The 17577-nt window shown below is 33.9% G+C and overlaps 1 protein-coding gene across 5 annotated transcripts; it reads left to right on the top strand.

Moving 5' to 3' along the window:
• The first annotated feature begins 9078 nt into the window (after positions 1–9078).
• Positions 9079–13561, top strand: LOC122075677 (LIM domain-containing protein WLIM1-like). Of its 5 annotated transcripts, none has more exons than XM_042640802.1 (6): positions 9079–9324; positions 9673–9832; positions 11380–11476; positions 11579–11610; positions 11760–11849; positions 12975–13561. In XM_042640802.1, exons 2-6 carry the CDS (start codon positions 9695–9697, stop codon positions 13182–13184), a joined length of 567 nt encoding a protein of 188 aa, XP_042496736.1. In that variant the 5' UTR covers positions 9079–9324; positions 9673–9694; the 3' UTR covers positions 13185–13561. The 5 variants fall into 5 exon arrangements, with proteins under 5 accessions (XP_042496736.1, XP_042496737.1, XP_042496735.1 ...); XM_042640803.1 differs by having other exon boundaries at positions 9676–9832; XM_042640801.1 differs by lacking the exon at positions 9079–9324 and adding an exon at positions 9331–9589.
• The last annotated feature ends 4016 nt before the right edge of the window (positions 13562–17577 follow it).

The raw sequence follows: 17577 nt of genomic DNA on the forward strand, positions 1-17577 counted from the left end.
AAAAAGTTCCCAATAAAAATCTGAAATTTTGAAACACCATTTTTTAGTTTAAAAACTGCATTTTGACACAAAAACTGAAATTTTTGTTTTTGGCACGAAACGGTATTTCTGGAACAAAAACGATACCAAACGGGCTCTTAGTGTCTCTATTTAAACTTTTTTTAAGTTTTTTATTTTTAATTTGAGCATAATGTTGGATTACTCCAATGAGGTATAGCAATTGAGTGCATAATAACTACTAGGGGGCCATTGAATTGTTTCATCTTAAAGGCTGAAATATAATTTACTCAATTGTACCATTGACGGTATCTACAGTCTTAAGAAGAGTGTTAAGTGACACGATTTAACCCACCTATTTTGCTAATATATTTCCTCATAAGATTCTTAAAAGCTTGTGTTACAAAGATCATTTAAAAACTCAACAACAAAAATTAAATATGGTATATTAATATTCTAATATGCCTATCTACTAAATGTTCTTTCACCGGCTTTTCTGAATTCTGGAATGGTAATTTTGACTAACCCACTGAGAGTCGCAGCTTATGCTTTTCTAATATTCTTATTACAATTGGGTCATGAGCAGTTTAGTATTTCATCAACAAAAGGCAGACTTTGAAAACTCAACTGTCACTTATTATATGTAGATTTGTGCGAGTTCTGGGAAACTGTGCTTGTGTGTGTGTGTGTGTGTGTGTGAGAGAGAGAGAGATGTCTTCCATACTAGTTTGTGTTAAGTTGTAACTATAAATCCGGTATTGAGACTTGGGTTTCTCTCATCTCATCTGGGTTCTTCTTTTTGATACTTGATTAATAGAAGGAAAGAGAGATCCAAAATGGCGGCATTTGGAAGAAATGCCGTGCATGGCCCCAAATGCAAGGTCTGCGACAAGGTAGTTCTCTTGAAGGATAAGCTCACAGTTGAAAGCAAGGTCTATCACAAGACTTGCTTCCGCTGCCACCTTGCAACTCAACGATTGATGATCCTTCCAACTGTTTCTCTTTTACCAATTATATATTCTGCAACTTCTGATTTGTGTTCTTCTGTTCGGCTAGTCTAATCTTCCATATTTTGATGCTGCTCCTGATTTATTTCAACCTATCTAATTTGTTTGTCTTTTCAAGCCTTCAAATTTTTTTTTCTCTGTTTTCAAGATTATATACTGGCTTTGCTCATGATTAATTTGGTATAATCCCAAATATATCATATTTTCTTGGTCCTTAAAAGAATGAGATTTTAAAAACTAAAAGCAAAAAAATATGATTCCTTTTCCCGTTTTTATTATATTTTTATTCAATCAAATATGGAAATTGGTTTCTATTGGTCCTTTTCCAAAATTTTCCTTTGCTTCACATGGAATTCACTTGACCGATCTCTAGGGCTATGTTTGGCAGCCAAGAGAAGAAAAGAAAAGAAAAAAGAATCTAAAAAAGAAAAGAAATGAAATGAAATGGTGAGAAAATAAAAAGAATATGTATGTTTAGTAACCAAGAGAAGAAAAGAAAAGAAAAATTTCAAAAAAATTTTGAATTTTAGAAAAGAGATTGACACATAGGAAATCATTGGGTAATCATTCATTTTTTGTCTTTATTATGTTTTCATATTTTCTCATGTTTTCTTGTGTTTTTTGCAAGATATTTTTTTTGAAAACTAAAAAAAACTTCACAATTCCCAAGAGAAATTTTGAATTTCAAAAGCTGAATCTTCTCTTAGGTGAAGACATATTAAGTGCAAAGAGAAATTCTTAACCCAAGAAAAAAGTACAAAAATTGTGTTTTTTTTTTTTTTTTTTTTTCATTTTTTGTTCCAAAAAAACATAAACAGACCATAAGTGCACCAAATAGAAGATTCTGTTTTTTCGTTCCAATATAATGAAAAAATTCCATAAACGTTTTTTTAAAACAATACCAAACGGGCCCTAAATGTTCTTTCACCGGCTTTCTGAATTCTGGAATGCTAACTTTGACTAACCCACTGAGAGTCGCAGCTTATGCTTTTCTAATATTCTTATTACAATTGGGTCATGAGCAGTTTAGTATTTTATCAACAAAAGGCAGACTTTGAAAACTCAACTGTCAATTATTATATGTAGACTTGTGCGAGTTCTGGGAAACTGTGCTTGTGTGTGTGTGTGAGAGAGAGAGAGAGAGAGAGAGATGTCTTTCATACTAGTTTGTGTTAAGTTGTAACTATAAATCTGGTATTGAGACTTGGGTTTCTCTCATCTCATCTGGGTTCTTCTTTTTGATACTTGATTAATAGAAGGAAAGAGAGATCCAAAATGGCGGCATTTGGAAGAAATGCCGTGCATGGCCCCAAATGCAAGGTCTGCGACAAGGTAGTTCTCTTGAAGGATAAGCTCACAGTTGAAAGCAAGGTCTATCACAAGACTTGCTTCCGGTGCCACCTTGCAACTCAACGATTGATGACCCTTCCAACTGTTTCTCTTTTACCAATTATATATTCTGCAACTTCTGATTTGTGTTCTTGTGTTCGGCTAGTCTAATCTTCCATACTTTGATGCTGCTCCTGATTTATTTCATCCTATCTAATTTGTTTGTCTTTTCAAGCCTTCAAATTTTTTTTCTCTGTTTTCAAGATTATATACTGGCTTTGCTCATGATTAATTTGGTATAATCCCAAATATATCATATTTTCTTGGTCCAAGAATGAAATTTAAAAAACTAAAAGCAAAAAAATATGATTCCTTTTCCCGTTTTTATTATATTTTTATTCAATCAAATATGGAAATTGGTTTCTATTGGTCCTTTTCCAGATTTTTTCCTTTGCTTCACATGGAATTCAGTTGACCGATCTCTAGGGCTTGGGCTGATGGGCTGAGATTTCAGCTAATAGGGAGGGCTAGGGGTTGAAAATTTTAGGCCCAAGGTTGAGTTGGGCTAGGCCTGACTTGAGGTCTCAATCCAATCTGACCCAACCTTGTATATTAAATACATAATAGAACAAATATATTAATAATTATAAATGAGTACTTTTATGGCTATGTTTGTAAGGGTAATTAAAGGAAGGGAAGTGAAGTTTTCATACTTAAAAAAGAAATATATGTAATCATTACCCCTGTGATTTTAACATTAACTTCAAATCATTTCATATTTGATTATAAAATTTCATTTTACGTTACATCCAAAACCCTTTGTTATAATATATAAAATATAAATTACATGTAAAATCTATTATCACTAAATATGGATAAAAAAAATTAAGCAATTTATACAATCATATGGGGTAACGATTATAAACATTTCTTTATAAAGTATGAAAATTTCACTTCCCGTCCCTTTTTTTTGGTAAAATCACTTCCCGTCCCTTTAAATTCCCATTGCAACCAAATGTAGCCTATAGAAAAATGTCTGCAAAAAGTCTTCGTTTTCCACAATTTACATACATATGAAAACCTTGGTCTTTGGCCTTTGCAATGAATCAAGATCAAGCAACTAAGTAAGCAATAGTACTGGGCTGGGTTGGGATGGGCTGGGCTAAGCCCAGACCAATCAGGATCCATCAAGGTTGGACTAAGTTATGTAAAGCCCAGCAAGATTGGGCCTGGGCTGAGATATCCCAGCCCTGACCTAGAGATGGGCTGGGCTTGGCTTAAGTTAAGAGGCCTAACCCGGCCCATTGACTCAATTAGTTGTTGGGCTCACTTAGGGATTTTGAGACCTGTACCTATATCGTGCCTACAACTACATACCGTATGATATTTACCCAAAAAAAAAAAAAAAACTACATACCCTATGATATGATTCTTGCTTTTTGATGGGGTTCTTTGGTAAAACATGTTGAGCAGTAGTGGTTTCTTGTGTTCCATGTTCAACTTTCTCTAATTGGTTCAGACAGGAATATTACAGAATTTGTTATCCCATGATTTCCTGATAATCTAGCAACTCATTAAAAAAAAACAAAAACAAAAACACAAATCAGGATAAGCCTTTTTATTTTCTATTATTGAGATATGAGAATTAGGATACTAAGTTGCATCTCTCATGAGATGGTCAAGCAAGTGACACAGAAAGTCTCACTTTGGATAATTAAAATATGATAATACTTTAAAGCGGATCAAGTCTTTGTACGAGAATCATTTTCGTATAGAACTGATTCACACAGATGGAATTTATCCAACAATTAACTTTGTGGTGGATTTCATTTGTATTGATCAATCTGTATGATAATGGTTTTCGTACAAGAACTTGATCCACACTCGTAATATTTGACTTATTAGGCGTTTCAACATTTTTCACATTAATTGCACTTGTGGAAGGAAATCCTTATCACAAATTTTAACCACAAAAACTAACTATTGCCTGTGTGTGTTTGAGTTTTTCCTTCACATTTTCCTAATAATTTGATGGTGGTAATTGCAGCCTAGTTTTAATTACTATTGCTTCGTTGAGCGAGGTCTCCTACGTTGCAAGCCTCCAAGTATCCCCACTTTCACCAACCCTTTAAGATGATTGGCAGTTAATTAGTTTCTTTCACTAAATATACTATTCATCTCCTAGGCCCTCTTTGGTATCATTTTTCTTTTTGATTTCTACTTATTTAACGAAAATCATTAATGAAAATCATTTTTTATTAAAACATAAAAATGGTTTGGTAACTACTTAACAAAAATGGTTTTTTGGTGAGAAATAATTTGGTATCATTATGTGCAAAATATTTTTTTTGAAGAAATGGGTGAAGAGAACATCTCTTCATCCATCTTTCTCCACTTTGGACCGAAGAAGAGGGGGCAAGGGGCTTGGATTTCTAATTATAAAACAAATAATTGTTTTACCTCTCTATATTGAGACTTTAAGCATGTGCTCAGTCAAGTTCAGTGCAAAAATAACTAAAAATCAATTTCGACCAAAACACATAAATGACTCTTGATCTCTTTTTTGTTTTTGTATTTTTTCAATTTTTTATAAATAGAAACATGATCTCTTTTTTGTTTTTGTATTTTTTCAATTTTTTATAAATAGAAACAAGCTCCATAAATGATACCAAATGCAACGAAAACTATTTTTGTGAATAAAAATTAAAAAGAAAAATGATACCAAAGAGAGCCCTAGCCAATTCTATTAACCTTTTTCCATATTTTATTATTTCTTCTTGCAGGAGGCTCAACAGATCTGCTTAGAGCTTAAAAACTGGTAAAGTTTGTCAAGTTTGATAATATTTCATTTAGACAATAAAACTTTATGTAGAACTTGAATGTTTGTATATTACATATATGGATATGCTTAAGGTTTGTAATACATTTGTTTGAGTTGGTTTGTTTTCTTGTTTATAACTGCACAGACACATCCCAAGTGTATGGTGTGCGAAAAACCAATCTACCCATATCAAAAGGTAAACTTACTCTTTCTTCTTGTCTCATACTTGTCTCATAGAAAACATTTACCTAAATGTAGACTATTTCTTTAATAATCATCATATATATTTTAGTTTTTGCATTGTAATGCATCACACTTTTTTTGCTAGCCATTCAACTTTCACTAAAAGAAGTGAAAAACACTAAACACCCCGTGCAAGTGGCCCAAGGTGTGCCTAGTGAAAGTCGAACTTAAGACGTTTGATTTTACAGCTCATACCAAGTTCATTGCTTCACCAACTACGCTACCATTCACACACGAGATATATGCACATTTTCTAGAAGAAGATGGAATCTCAACTTCAGATTGATCTAACAATTTAATTATGTTGTCAACCAAATGTTTATTCTTATTCCGAGTCATGAATTTCTGATAGTGCTGTTCTTTCAGATAAAAGCTAGTGGCAGATCATACCATAAGGCTTGTTTCAAGGGTTGCCGTGGAGGATGTGGGATCAATCTATTTAATTATGTTCTCCATGAGGACAAACTTTATTGTAATCACCACCATTCCCAGCTCTTCAAGGGGAAGGAGAAAGAGAAGGAGAAAGAGAAAGAGAAGGGGAAAGTCGGCCAACGAAAAAATATAATGAAAATTGTGAAGGAGGTGACAGAAAACACAGTGTTAGCTTGATGCACGTGGGAGCCTACACACTGTCGTCTAGAGTATTGTTCAATACCATAAGGCTTGTTTCAACAGTGAGGATGTAGTTGTGTTTTTTGCTTGCTAGGAATGAGGATATAGTTTGATTTATAGTTCTTTGAGCTTGTGATGTTGGAGTAAGTAATGATCCAATGTCTTATGTAGACTGTCTTTCTTGGAATTGATTTTCTATATGATGTAGTTATCCATAAATGTGCTGGTTGGATCATCTATTTGTTTCCCTTTGGCTTTTATAAATTTTCCCTCTTAAACAGTCTGATGTGCCTGACTTTGTGACTTATAAAACTGTCACAAAATGAGATGGACTAGATGGTAGTTCTAATACATCAAGTCAGGAACATAAAATCTACCAAAAAAAAAAAAAAAGTCAAACATAATATGCCTGAGAGATATGATCATCTTTGCATATATGCTTGAAATATTTACAACACATATTCTCATATCATCACCACACCCCATGGATGGTGTGAGATGAGGAGGAGAGGAACCCAACTAATTAAGAACAAACTCCCCCCCCCCTCCCTTGTATATGTATGAAGATAGAAAAGAAACCAAAAGATTCCATTTTTATAACTTAAGAATAGGTAGACTAACATTCTCTTTGGTATCATTTTTCTTTTTCAATTTATCAATTAAAAAAAATATATCATTGATGAAAATCATTTTTATGTTTTTTGGTAACTACTTGAGAAAAATATTTTTTTATGAGAAATAGTTTGGTATCCCTATGTGCAAAATCGTTTTTTGAAAAAATTGGTGAAAAAATGTTCCCTTCACCCATCTTCCTTATAACTCTCTTTCTCCACTTTTGACTGAAAAAGAGGGGGCAAGGGACTTGAATTTATATTTAAAAAACAAATGACTACTTTAATCCCTCCATATTGGGACATTAACCACTCGCTCATTAAAGTTCATCGCAAAAATATTGAAAATCAATTTTGGTCAAAACACATAAATGACTCTTGATCTCTTTTTGGTTTTTGTGTTTTATCAATTTTATTTTTTTTTTCAAATAAAAATAAGCTCCATAAATGATACCAAATGTAATCTAAACTGTTTTTGTGAATAAAAATAAAAAATAAAGATGATACCAAATCAAATAAGGGCATATATTTTTTTTCAAATAAAAAATAAGAGTAGTTAAATGTGGACAAATAGCATTGTCTTCTTATGATTTTTTAGAGTGAGAGACTAAATTGTCTCTTTTGGGTTAGGGTAAGACGGGTTATGTCCATTATTTTTTTTATTATCAAATTCATCTTTAATATAATTCTAGGGGCTATTCCGGATCCCAGATAATATTCAGATTAAAAATAAATAAATAAATAGCATCATTTAATCGTGTTTCCATGTCGGATAACACATTCAATCCCTTTTATAATTTGTGTTTGGTGTTCCATGAATCCTTAGCGCCTTAATGGAAGCAGATGAGTTTGGTTCTGCACCCATATGATATCTTTCCATGAGTTGGCATTCTTGTATCTATTTGGAAATTCCAAAAGAGAATCTCCAGTCTGCAACTAGACAAGACTCAAGAGGCATGGAAGTAACCATTCCCTTAAAAAAGAAACAAAAACTAAATAGAAGGAAGGTAATGCTTCCCCATTGTATTGAAACCAGGAAGGATATGAGTTTAAGCCTTTGAAAATAGAATTGACAATGTTGATGATCAATTGTTTAAGTTTTTGATTAGTGGCATTTGGTTTGCCAACTGGAATGAAAACAAATCCATCTTCATCTTCCTAATATCATAAGGAATAATGGTATAATATTCTCACATTTGTGCTTTGTTCATTAATATAATAGGAATGCTTTTTCTTACCTAAAAAAATTGTTTTTTTTTTCTTTTTTAAAATTTATAATATCATAAGGCGTAGTCTCATCTAGAAGGGTTCAACACTTAATTTTAAATGACCTTTTTTTTTATGTACCAAAAGAAATAAAAAGACTTTTTTTAGGATATATAATAAAAAAAAAAACCATTCCTGAGTCATGAGTCTCAATGAGGACACAAAAGCATCACTGTCATGCATTCAAATACAATAAAATTTAGTCAGACCAAGTTTTCTTTCACCCACAATACATGTATTTTTTATTTGATCGAAGAAAGATATTTTGAACCTTCATAAATAGATGATGAGAATTAATCATGAGATTTACATTTACTATTTCATTAGCCTAAATCATAGAGTCAAATCACAGTATATATGAAAAAGATTCTTGTCAAGATGTTGTGAATTATAGAAGTATAGTCCTTCATTAGTCATCTACGATAGCTTTTGTATTCCGTTTAGGTTATCTCCACCTTATGGTCGAAGTTTTTGGATTGAACCTGTAGTTTATATTTTGTGAACCGTTATGTTTTATTAGGTTTAATCACACATAGATACCTAACATTTAGAAAAATTAAGTTTGATTACCTCACATAACATGGGAGAGAGAGTCAATCAAACCTTATCATTTTTTCAAGTCAAACCATCTCCCTATTGGTGGGAAGAAATTTCTAGAGTTGATGATGAGGTAGACATTTGAAAATATGAAAAAAAAAAATACCTCAAACATAACATATTATATGCGATACCATCATCATCAAAAAAATAAATAAAAATGAGACACCTTAGGTGTAGTTTCAATAAACATTGTGTACCTTAATTTTGTAATTTTCCTTATTTAATATGACCGATAATGTATTGATGGTAACAGACCAGAGGAAGATAAAATGGTAAAAATAGCTTATTATCAACCTTTGAGAGGCAAAATTGTTCAATCTAACCTATGGTGTCAATCGGTTGAGTCGAATCGTTCTATATTAATATGAATCGGTCAAATTTTACTATATTATTCATTAAAAAAAAAAAAAAAAAAAAAACCCTGTGTGTCTGACATAGGAATGCCCAGACAGTTTTCCTACCAATAAAACATAAAACAGGCTTTTCATCACGATATTACACATATGTCGATACCAGTACTTGAAACCATGAATCCGACCAAGCTGATTCGCTTTTAACAGAAAGATTTCTTGTATCTTTTCAAATTCTTCAGAGTTTTTGAACTCCATTTATCTATCCAACCCCTTCTTCATCTTTTTCTGGTCTTTTAAATCTTTCATGAAGATTACATAAATATCCCTAAGATTTTTCGTCCAACCCTTAAAGATCTATGGCAATTGCACCTACCCCGTAATGAATTTGAAATTTAAAGGTTTCAACGGATCAAAAACGAAGACGGGAATCGTTTGATTTCTATCTACTAAATGTTCTTTCACCTTCTTTTCTGAATTCTGGAATGGTAACTTTGACTAACCCACTCAGAGTCTCAGCTTATGCTTTTCTAATATTCTTATTACAGTTGGGTCTTGAGCAGTTTAGTATTTTATCAACAAAGGCAGACTTTGAAAACTCAAATTTCATCTTTATATGTAGACTTCTGCGAGTTCTGAGAAACTCTATGTTTGTGTGAGAGAGACAATAGTCTCCTCCTCAACATCATCTGGTTTCTGGTTTTTTTTCTCATTGCCTATCTCTGTATTTCATCTTTGTTCGTGTGAAAATCAGTAAGTTGAAACTATAAATCTGGTTTGAGACTTGGGTTTCTCTCATCTCATCTGGGTTCTTCTTCTTGATACTTGATTGATAGAAGGAAAGAGAGAGATCCAGAAATGGTGACATTTGGAGGAACTACTGAGAAATGCAAGGCCTGCGAGAAGACGGTTTACTTGGTGGATCAGCACAGAGCTGATAGCAAGGTTTATCACAAGTCTTGCTTCCGGTGCCACCACTGTAAGGGCACCCTCAAGGTAGAATGTTTCGTACTCAACAATTGGTGATTCTTAATAGAAGTTTTTCCTATTTCTTCTTCTTCTGTCTCTCTCTCTCTCTTCTTTTTTTTTTTTTGGGGGTGGGGGGGTTGTTCAATGACATCCTCCAACCTGTTTTCCTTTTATGAATTATTCTGCAACTTCTGATTTTGATCGGCTATTCTAATCTTCTATACTTTGATGATGCTCCTGATTTATTCCATCTTTTTCTCAAAATAGACAATCTAATTTGTTTGCCTTTTCAAGCCTTCTAACTTTTATCCTCTGTTTTCAAGATTCTATATGGGCTTTGCTCTTGATTGTTCTGATATAATCCCAAAAATGTCATATTTTCTTTGATCCTTAAAAAGAATGAAATTTAAAAAACTAAAGCGAAAAACAGGATTCACTTCTTTCCTTCCATTTCTCTAACATACAAATTTTCTTGATGTTTAGCTCTCTCCCTATTTTGAAATTGTTTATTGGCTTCTAGGATTTTTTTCCAACCCAATCACATATGGAAATTGGATTTTGTTTTTCTGATCATGGCTTTTTTTAATCTTCTTTTACATAAAAATCGGTTTGGACCTTTCCTGATTTTTCCTTCGCTTCACATGGAATTCAGTTGACTGATCTCTGCATGTGGGTTGTTGTGTTCACTTTGGGATTTTGAGCCCTGTAACTGTATTGTGCCTACATACCCTATGATATGATTCTTGCCTGTCGATGGGTCCTTCGGTAAAACTTGTGGAGCAATAGTTTTTTGTGTTACATGTTCAACATTCTCTCATTGGTTCGGACAGGATTGTTACAGAATTTTTTTATCTCAAGGGATATGAATTTCTGAAAATGGTTAAATTCTAAGAACTCATAAAAGAAATGTTGATGGTCAACTCAAGCTTCTCGTATATCATGAATATAAGAAAAAAATCAGGATTTGATCAGGAATAAGCCCTTTGTTTTCTATTATTGAGAATTAGGATACTAAGTTGCATCTGTCATGAGATGGTCAAGCAAGTGACAGAGAAATTTCCACTTTGAATAATTAAAAAGTGGGAATGATGTTTCAACATTTTTCACACTAATTGTACTTATAGAAGGAAATCCTTATCACAAACTTTAACAACAAAAACTGACAGGAATATAAACTTTTAAGAGAGGACTACAAAAGACAACCTCTTGACAAACATAACTAGACTGTTAGTGAAAACTTGAGCAATCTGGGAAAAGGTTTCTTGGTATATGCGGTGATTGAATGAATGATTGCAAGCATGGCTTATGTATATGTTCTAACTTGAGCATGTCTAATGGCTGGCTTCCTTTTTTCCCCATTTGGCACTTTTGTGTATTTGTTTTATGAATAAACATGCTTTCATTCACTTCGCATTTACATAGAAAATTTCTTTTTCTATCAATGCTTTTATGAAATATTTCTCCTCATTTATGATATGAAGTGCTATTTTTCCTTCAATTGGATGAGCATTATTCTGTGAGTGTTTCATCCATTCCTTAATGTTTTCCTAATAATTTGATGCTGGTCTTTGCAGCTTAGTAACTATTCCTCCTTTGAGGGTGTCCTGTATTGCAAGCCTCACTTTGACCAACTCTTTAAGATGACTGGGAGTTTGGATAAAAGTTTTGAAGGTGGTTGCTTAGCTGTTAATTAGTTTCTTGCAGTCAGTCATACTATTCATCTCCTAACCAATTCTATTAACATATTCCATCTTTCATTATTTCTTCATGTAGGTGCTCCAAAAATTCCCAGATCTTTTGAACCGGTAAAGTTTATTGAGTTTGATAATATTTTCATTTAGATAGTAAAATTTTATGTAGAACTTCAATGTTCTTATAATACATATACGGGTATGCTTAAGGTTTGTGATACTTTTGTTGAGTTGGTTTGTTTTTCTGGGCTATAACTGCACAGGCACATCCCAACAACAGAGTTTCAAGTTTGTTTGGGGGAACTCAAGACAAGTGTGTGGCTTGCAAAAAAACAGTCTACCCAATTGAGAAGGTAGACTTTACTCTTTCTTCTTGACTGATAGAAAATATTCCTCTGAATGCAGACTATTTCCGCAAAATTGTCATACATATTTTAGATTCTGAGCAAAGAATTGATATCGGTCCACTAACCAGTGTCTATTCCTTGCTTTCATGCATAGTTGCATGTGACAAGTTAGTGTTGTACCATTAAGTAATGTATAATCATATATATATATATATAAATATTTTTTTGTTTAATATTCTCTTTTGTTACATATTCATTCTTCTCACCTGTGGTTAATATCTTAACAATGAATTTTAGAATCATTGTGTCTGCCAACAAGTTCATGGCACTCATTAGAACCATAACCCTACAGTTATCTGGCTCAAATTGATGTTTTGACATTAATGAAGGGGATAAAATTTCCCCTGTTTTTATCGAGCATGTATTAGTTTATGATCCATTCAATTGGCTTGGATGGAAATAACCATCTACTGGAAAGGCGGAAAGAATGAACTCTTTAAAACCACATCAGAGTAGATGAAGGCAGATTCCTTTTATTTCATATGAACCCTTAATGTCAACATCTGTAGCACATGGTGATAAAGTTTTGAACTTTCTAGCTGTCTATATTCGAATGTGATTTCAAATAGCACATGGAAATTTTTGCAGATAAATAAAGCTTTATTAGTTCCTTAATTATGAAATTAATGTCATTTCTTCAAAAAATGCCAATATGAAAAAGGAACCAAATGGTTGTGCATAGAAAGAAGCAGAGCCTGCTGTACATGATAATATGCATATTGAGCATATGGATGGTGGGGATTGAGCTGCTGCTACTCCCAGATGAGTAAAAGTAATGACATGCTCTTTTTCTCTGGCCGGACACAGTGCTATAAAGTAGTCTAAATATGAAATAATTTCCTTGTAATTTAGGAACAAGATCTACAACAAACCCATAAAATGACATCAAGGAGGTCCTATGAAAAATTTAAAATGTTCAAGTGGTAATGCATCATTCACACACGACATGCGCAATTTCTAGATGAAGATGGAATCTCAACTTCAGAGTGGTCTAACAATTTTATTATGTTGTCAACCAAATGTTTGCTTCTTATTAGGAGTCATTAATTTCTGATAGTACTGTTCTTTCAGATAGCGGTGGATGGCAACTCATATCATAAGGCCTGTTTCAAGTGTTGCCATGGAGGTTGTGTGATCAATACATCTAGCTATGTTGCCCATGAGCACAAGCTTTACTGTAGGCACCACCATTCCCAGCTCTTCAAGGAAAAGGGGAATTTCAGCCAACTCAAAAATCATGAGCAAATCAAAGGGGTGATAGAGAATACAGTGTCAGCTTGATGCAAGTGGAGGTTGTGCCTACACATTGTCGTCTAGAGTATTGGTCTATGTTTTTCATTACAGCTGTTGGATGTAACAATACTGGATCACATCTGCAATGGGTCTTGGTAAGCATGAGTTGGAGAGAAAATGTCTAAATTTATAAAAAGAATTAAAAACCTAAGGTTAATATTCAACAGTGAGAGATGTAGTTTGATTCATAGTTCTTTGAGCTTGTGATGTTGGAATGAGTAATAATTGTCCCAGAGGTGGGTTGTTCTTACAATAAGTAATGAGCCAATGTCTTGTGTAGATTGTTTCTTGTAATCGATTTTCTATATGATTGGATCATATAGTTGTTTCTCTTTGGCTTATATAAATTTTCCCTCTTACACGAAGTCTGATGTGCCTGATTGTGTGGCTGTAAAAAGCATCTCATTATCTGTTTAATGGTTAGATCTTCTGCAAAAACTCAGGTCGGACAAGTAAGATGATTCATACAATGAAAAGCTTGGTAGAAAGAGCATGATTCTAGATATGGTTCATTGCCCAGCATCATCTAGTTCGGCTATGATGTTACTGTTGGAGTTATGTGCCCTGCGAAGGCCATTTCATAACACAATCACTGATTTTATTTATATATTTGATAGGGGCTCAATTGTTCCATTCTTTTGTTGTGCTTGTGTCTTATAAAGTTGTCAGGAAATGAGATGGACCAGATGGTTGTTCTACTACATCATAACAGTTAGAAACATAAATATTCCTGAGATATATGATCATCTTCAGTACATATTCTTGAAATATTTACATCTAAGATTTTCCTGAATATTGTCAGTACTTGGATTTACAATAATAAGCAGCATTTGTGTTGTGCTCACTCTCCCTTAACTGCTCAATTCAACTTCAATTTCTCATTTTAACTTGTTTTATATCTCAAATATCTGGGAATGCAATACCATCCACCTCAATTCAGTTGAAACTGGGTCGTTTTGTCCATTCCTTCTCTTCATCGGATTTTCTCAATTCTATAACATAGCACTATTGAACCTAAAGGGCAATATCATGAGCCATGGAATCCTGTCAATATCTTGGTCATGGTTTCCCAAAGGGTTTTCATGGGATTGAAGATTGAGCAATCATCCTTTCTTGGATCTGATTGGCTACACCATCTTGAGATTTCCCCACAAGAATATTTCATTTGTTGATGCTATTCCTTGACTGAAGACATATTTTTGGGATTCCTTCTGAATTTTGCCAACACATCTTGAGACTTGAGAGTAGTCAAAACTGTTCCACTCCTCTTCATACACATTCTTTGTGGAAACATGAAATTGCTTCTTTTTTTCCTTTAATTGCCTGCCATTGAACATCAGTAGCATGACTTTCCAAAAAAAAATTCCCAAGTGTTATTCAACCACAGGTGAAGCATTGAAATGGAATCATTGATGGCGTGTCTGTAAACTGCAGTGCAACTAAACCACCACAGCCATATCTAAAAGGTCGTCAAAGAAACTAGGGTCCTCCCCCTTCCGCCAAAGTGTATTTGCACGTTTGTTTTTACTAGTATATATATATATATATATACATCTTATGTGGATGATACGTTCTCTACACTGCCATTAATATGGCGTGTAGTGTAGATAGAATGGTAAATAAATGAATTTGGCACATGACCAAGCTGGAAAAAAAAATCCCCGTAAATGTCAAACAATTAGATACCATATAATTCTTCCACATAGCTAGAGATGTAAACAAATTGGATGTGATCGGATTCGGATATCCCCTAACTAGATATGAATATGGATACAAATGCAAATCGAATCCGCATTTTTGCCTATTTGTGTATATCCCTAACTTGTGTAACTCAGATATTTCTCTCCCTGACGGATATGATATGCTCTCAATCTTTGTCTCAATTGTCTTGGCTCCTCTTTTCCTTACTCTTTAGAGGCGGTTGAATCTTCAAAATCATTAGCCACTTAATTTTTTTCAATGGATATCTATTTGTACCAGTTAGATTATGTTCCGGATTATCTGAATTTGGATCTGGATACCCTCTGACCAGATATTTATACCTGTAAACAGTTATGGTTGCAAATCAAATTTTAACTTTTGACTATCCATTTATGTGGTCTGCCATGGAAACAAGATAGTAGCCATAGATAGCTATAACTAAACTTTTCCATCTTTTCTTTCTTCCTTCCCCACTCTTGATGATAGTTTCCTCTTCCTTCCTTCTATTCCTTTGTCTTTTTATTATGAGTATTGTATTTAATGATTATATTACTTTCTATGTAGGGGTGAAGAGGTGCTGACCAGAAAAGAAACAGAAAAGATTAGGGGTGAAAGGGAAAAAGCCAATTAACTCTTCAATGAAAGAAAAGTTTTCCCGATTGTTTGGTCTTTTGTTGGAAATAGGAATAGGATGCTATGTGCAATATTAATTTAAGGGTGATTTCCCTTTTCAATCGTTTTCGGCACATTAACAACCAAATTTGGCCTCTCTGGGAGTCTGGGCTGGTCCCGCGCTGCTCAGTAAGGAGTAAAGATTGAGGAGGTGGTCACAACTCACAACCTCTACCTTTTCATACATAACAGCCTTTCCTCTGAAAAGAAAAACTACTTGAAAGTTGAAACTGAGATTTAAATCACTGATGGGCTGATTCATATTGGATATGCTATCGGCAGGAGTTCAAAGAAAAACTTAAGAAATATCACTATGAAAAGCAGAGTTTACAAAAAGGACTTGAACAGTGACAGTCAAGTTAGCTAAGAGAAGCTAGAGTCACAAACGGAGGGGGAGATTGTACCACACTACACATGCGGTTGTTAATTCCATGAGGAGGAAAATTATCATCAACAAAACACTGTTGGGGGATCAGTATTTCCAACAGGTCACAGAGGGACTACTGAAAATTTCGATCGAAATCATCTACGTCTCCCTCCTTTTTCTCTTCTGAAGTTGGAAGCATGTTTAGAGACATGGTATATTTCAATACATGCACATTTCCTCTGGAATCATAGTCTAAGATAATTGCATCACCTTTGCTAATTTCTCTTCCAATTATCTTTCGGGCTAGTCTTTTGGAACATCATATCAATGGTTATTCGCACATGCCTTGCACCATGGCTAGGCTTATAACCTTTTTGTATGGTCTTCTCTATTAGCCTCTGTGTGACTTAAAGCTTTATGCCTTTGTCCTTGTTAAGCTTGAGACTGGCTTCCTTCAATAACATTTCTGCTATCTCCTTTATATGAGATTCTTTCAATTGCTTAAAGATAATGATAGCACTCATCCTATTGGTGAATTATGGTCGGAAATGAGTTCTGAACTCACATTCCACTATCTCCTTAATCGGAATCAAATTGCTCGCCAAATTGGATGTCATTATTACGAGATGTTTTTTACAGCGACACAATCAGGTTGGACAAGCAAGATGATTCACCCAGTGAAAAGCTTGATAGGGAGAGTATTCTAGATATGGTTCATTGCCAAGCATCATCTAGTTCGGCTATGATGTTACTGTTGGAGTTATGTGCCCTGGGAAGGCCTTTTCATAACACAGTCAATTGTTCCATTCCTTTGTTGTGCTTGTGTCTTATAAAGTTGTCATGAAATAAGATGGACCAGATGGTAGTTCTAATACATCATAAAAATTAGAAACATACAGTGCATATGCTTGAAATATTTACAACTAAGATTTTCCTGAATCTTTTCAGTAGTTGGATTTATGAAAACAAGCAGCATTTGTTTTATGTTGTGCACACTCTCCCTCTTCCTCTGTGGCTACTCAATTCAACTTCAATCCCTCATTTTAACTTGTTTTGTATCTCAAATATCTGTGAATGCAATACCATCCACCTCAATTCAGTTGATACTGGTCATTGGATTTTCTCAATTCCAAAACATATCACTGTTGAACCACAGGCCAATATCATGAGCCATGGAATCCTGTCAATATCTTGGTCATAGTTTCCCAAAGGTTTTTCATGTGATTGAAGATTGAGCAATCATCCTTTCTTGGATCTGATTGGCTACACCATTCTGAGATTTCCCCACAAGTATATTTCATTTGTTGATGCTATTCCTTGACTGAAGACATATTTTTGGGATTCCTTCTGCATTTTGCCAACACATCTTGAGACTTGAGAGTAGTCAAAACCGATCCACTCCCCTTCATACACATTCTCTGTGGAAACATGAAATTGCTTCTTTCTTTTTTCATTCACGGACGTAGAGGAAACTAGGGCCCATTTATATAGCTGAATTACAGAGACTAGAAAAGAAACAGATCTAAAAAAAGGGGAAAAACTGGGCATTCTTGTAGACTTTTAACCAATTTAATGCAACATCCTTGATGTGTTGATTTATTGTTGAGTAAAGATTGAGGAAAAATGTTTACCTTTTAAAAA

Source organism: Macadamia integrifolia, chromosome 4, assembly GCF_013358625.1.
Source record: "Macadamia integrifolia cultivar HAES 741 chromosome 4, SCU_Mint_v3, whole genome shotgun sequence".
Taxonomy (NCBI): Eukaryota; Viridiplantae; Streptophyta; class Magnoliopsida; order Proteales; family Proteaceae; genus Macadamia; species Macadamia integrifolia.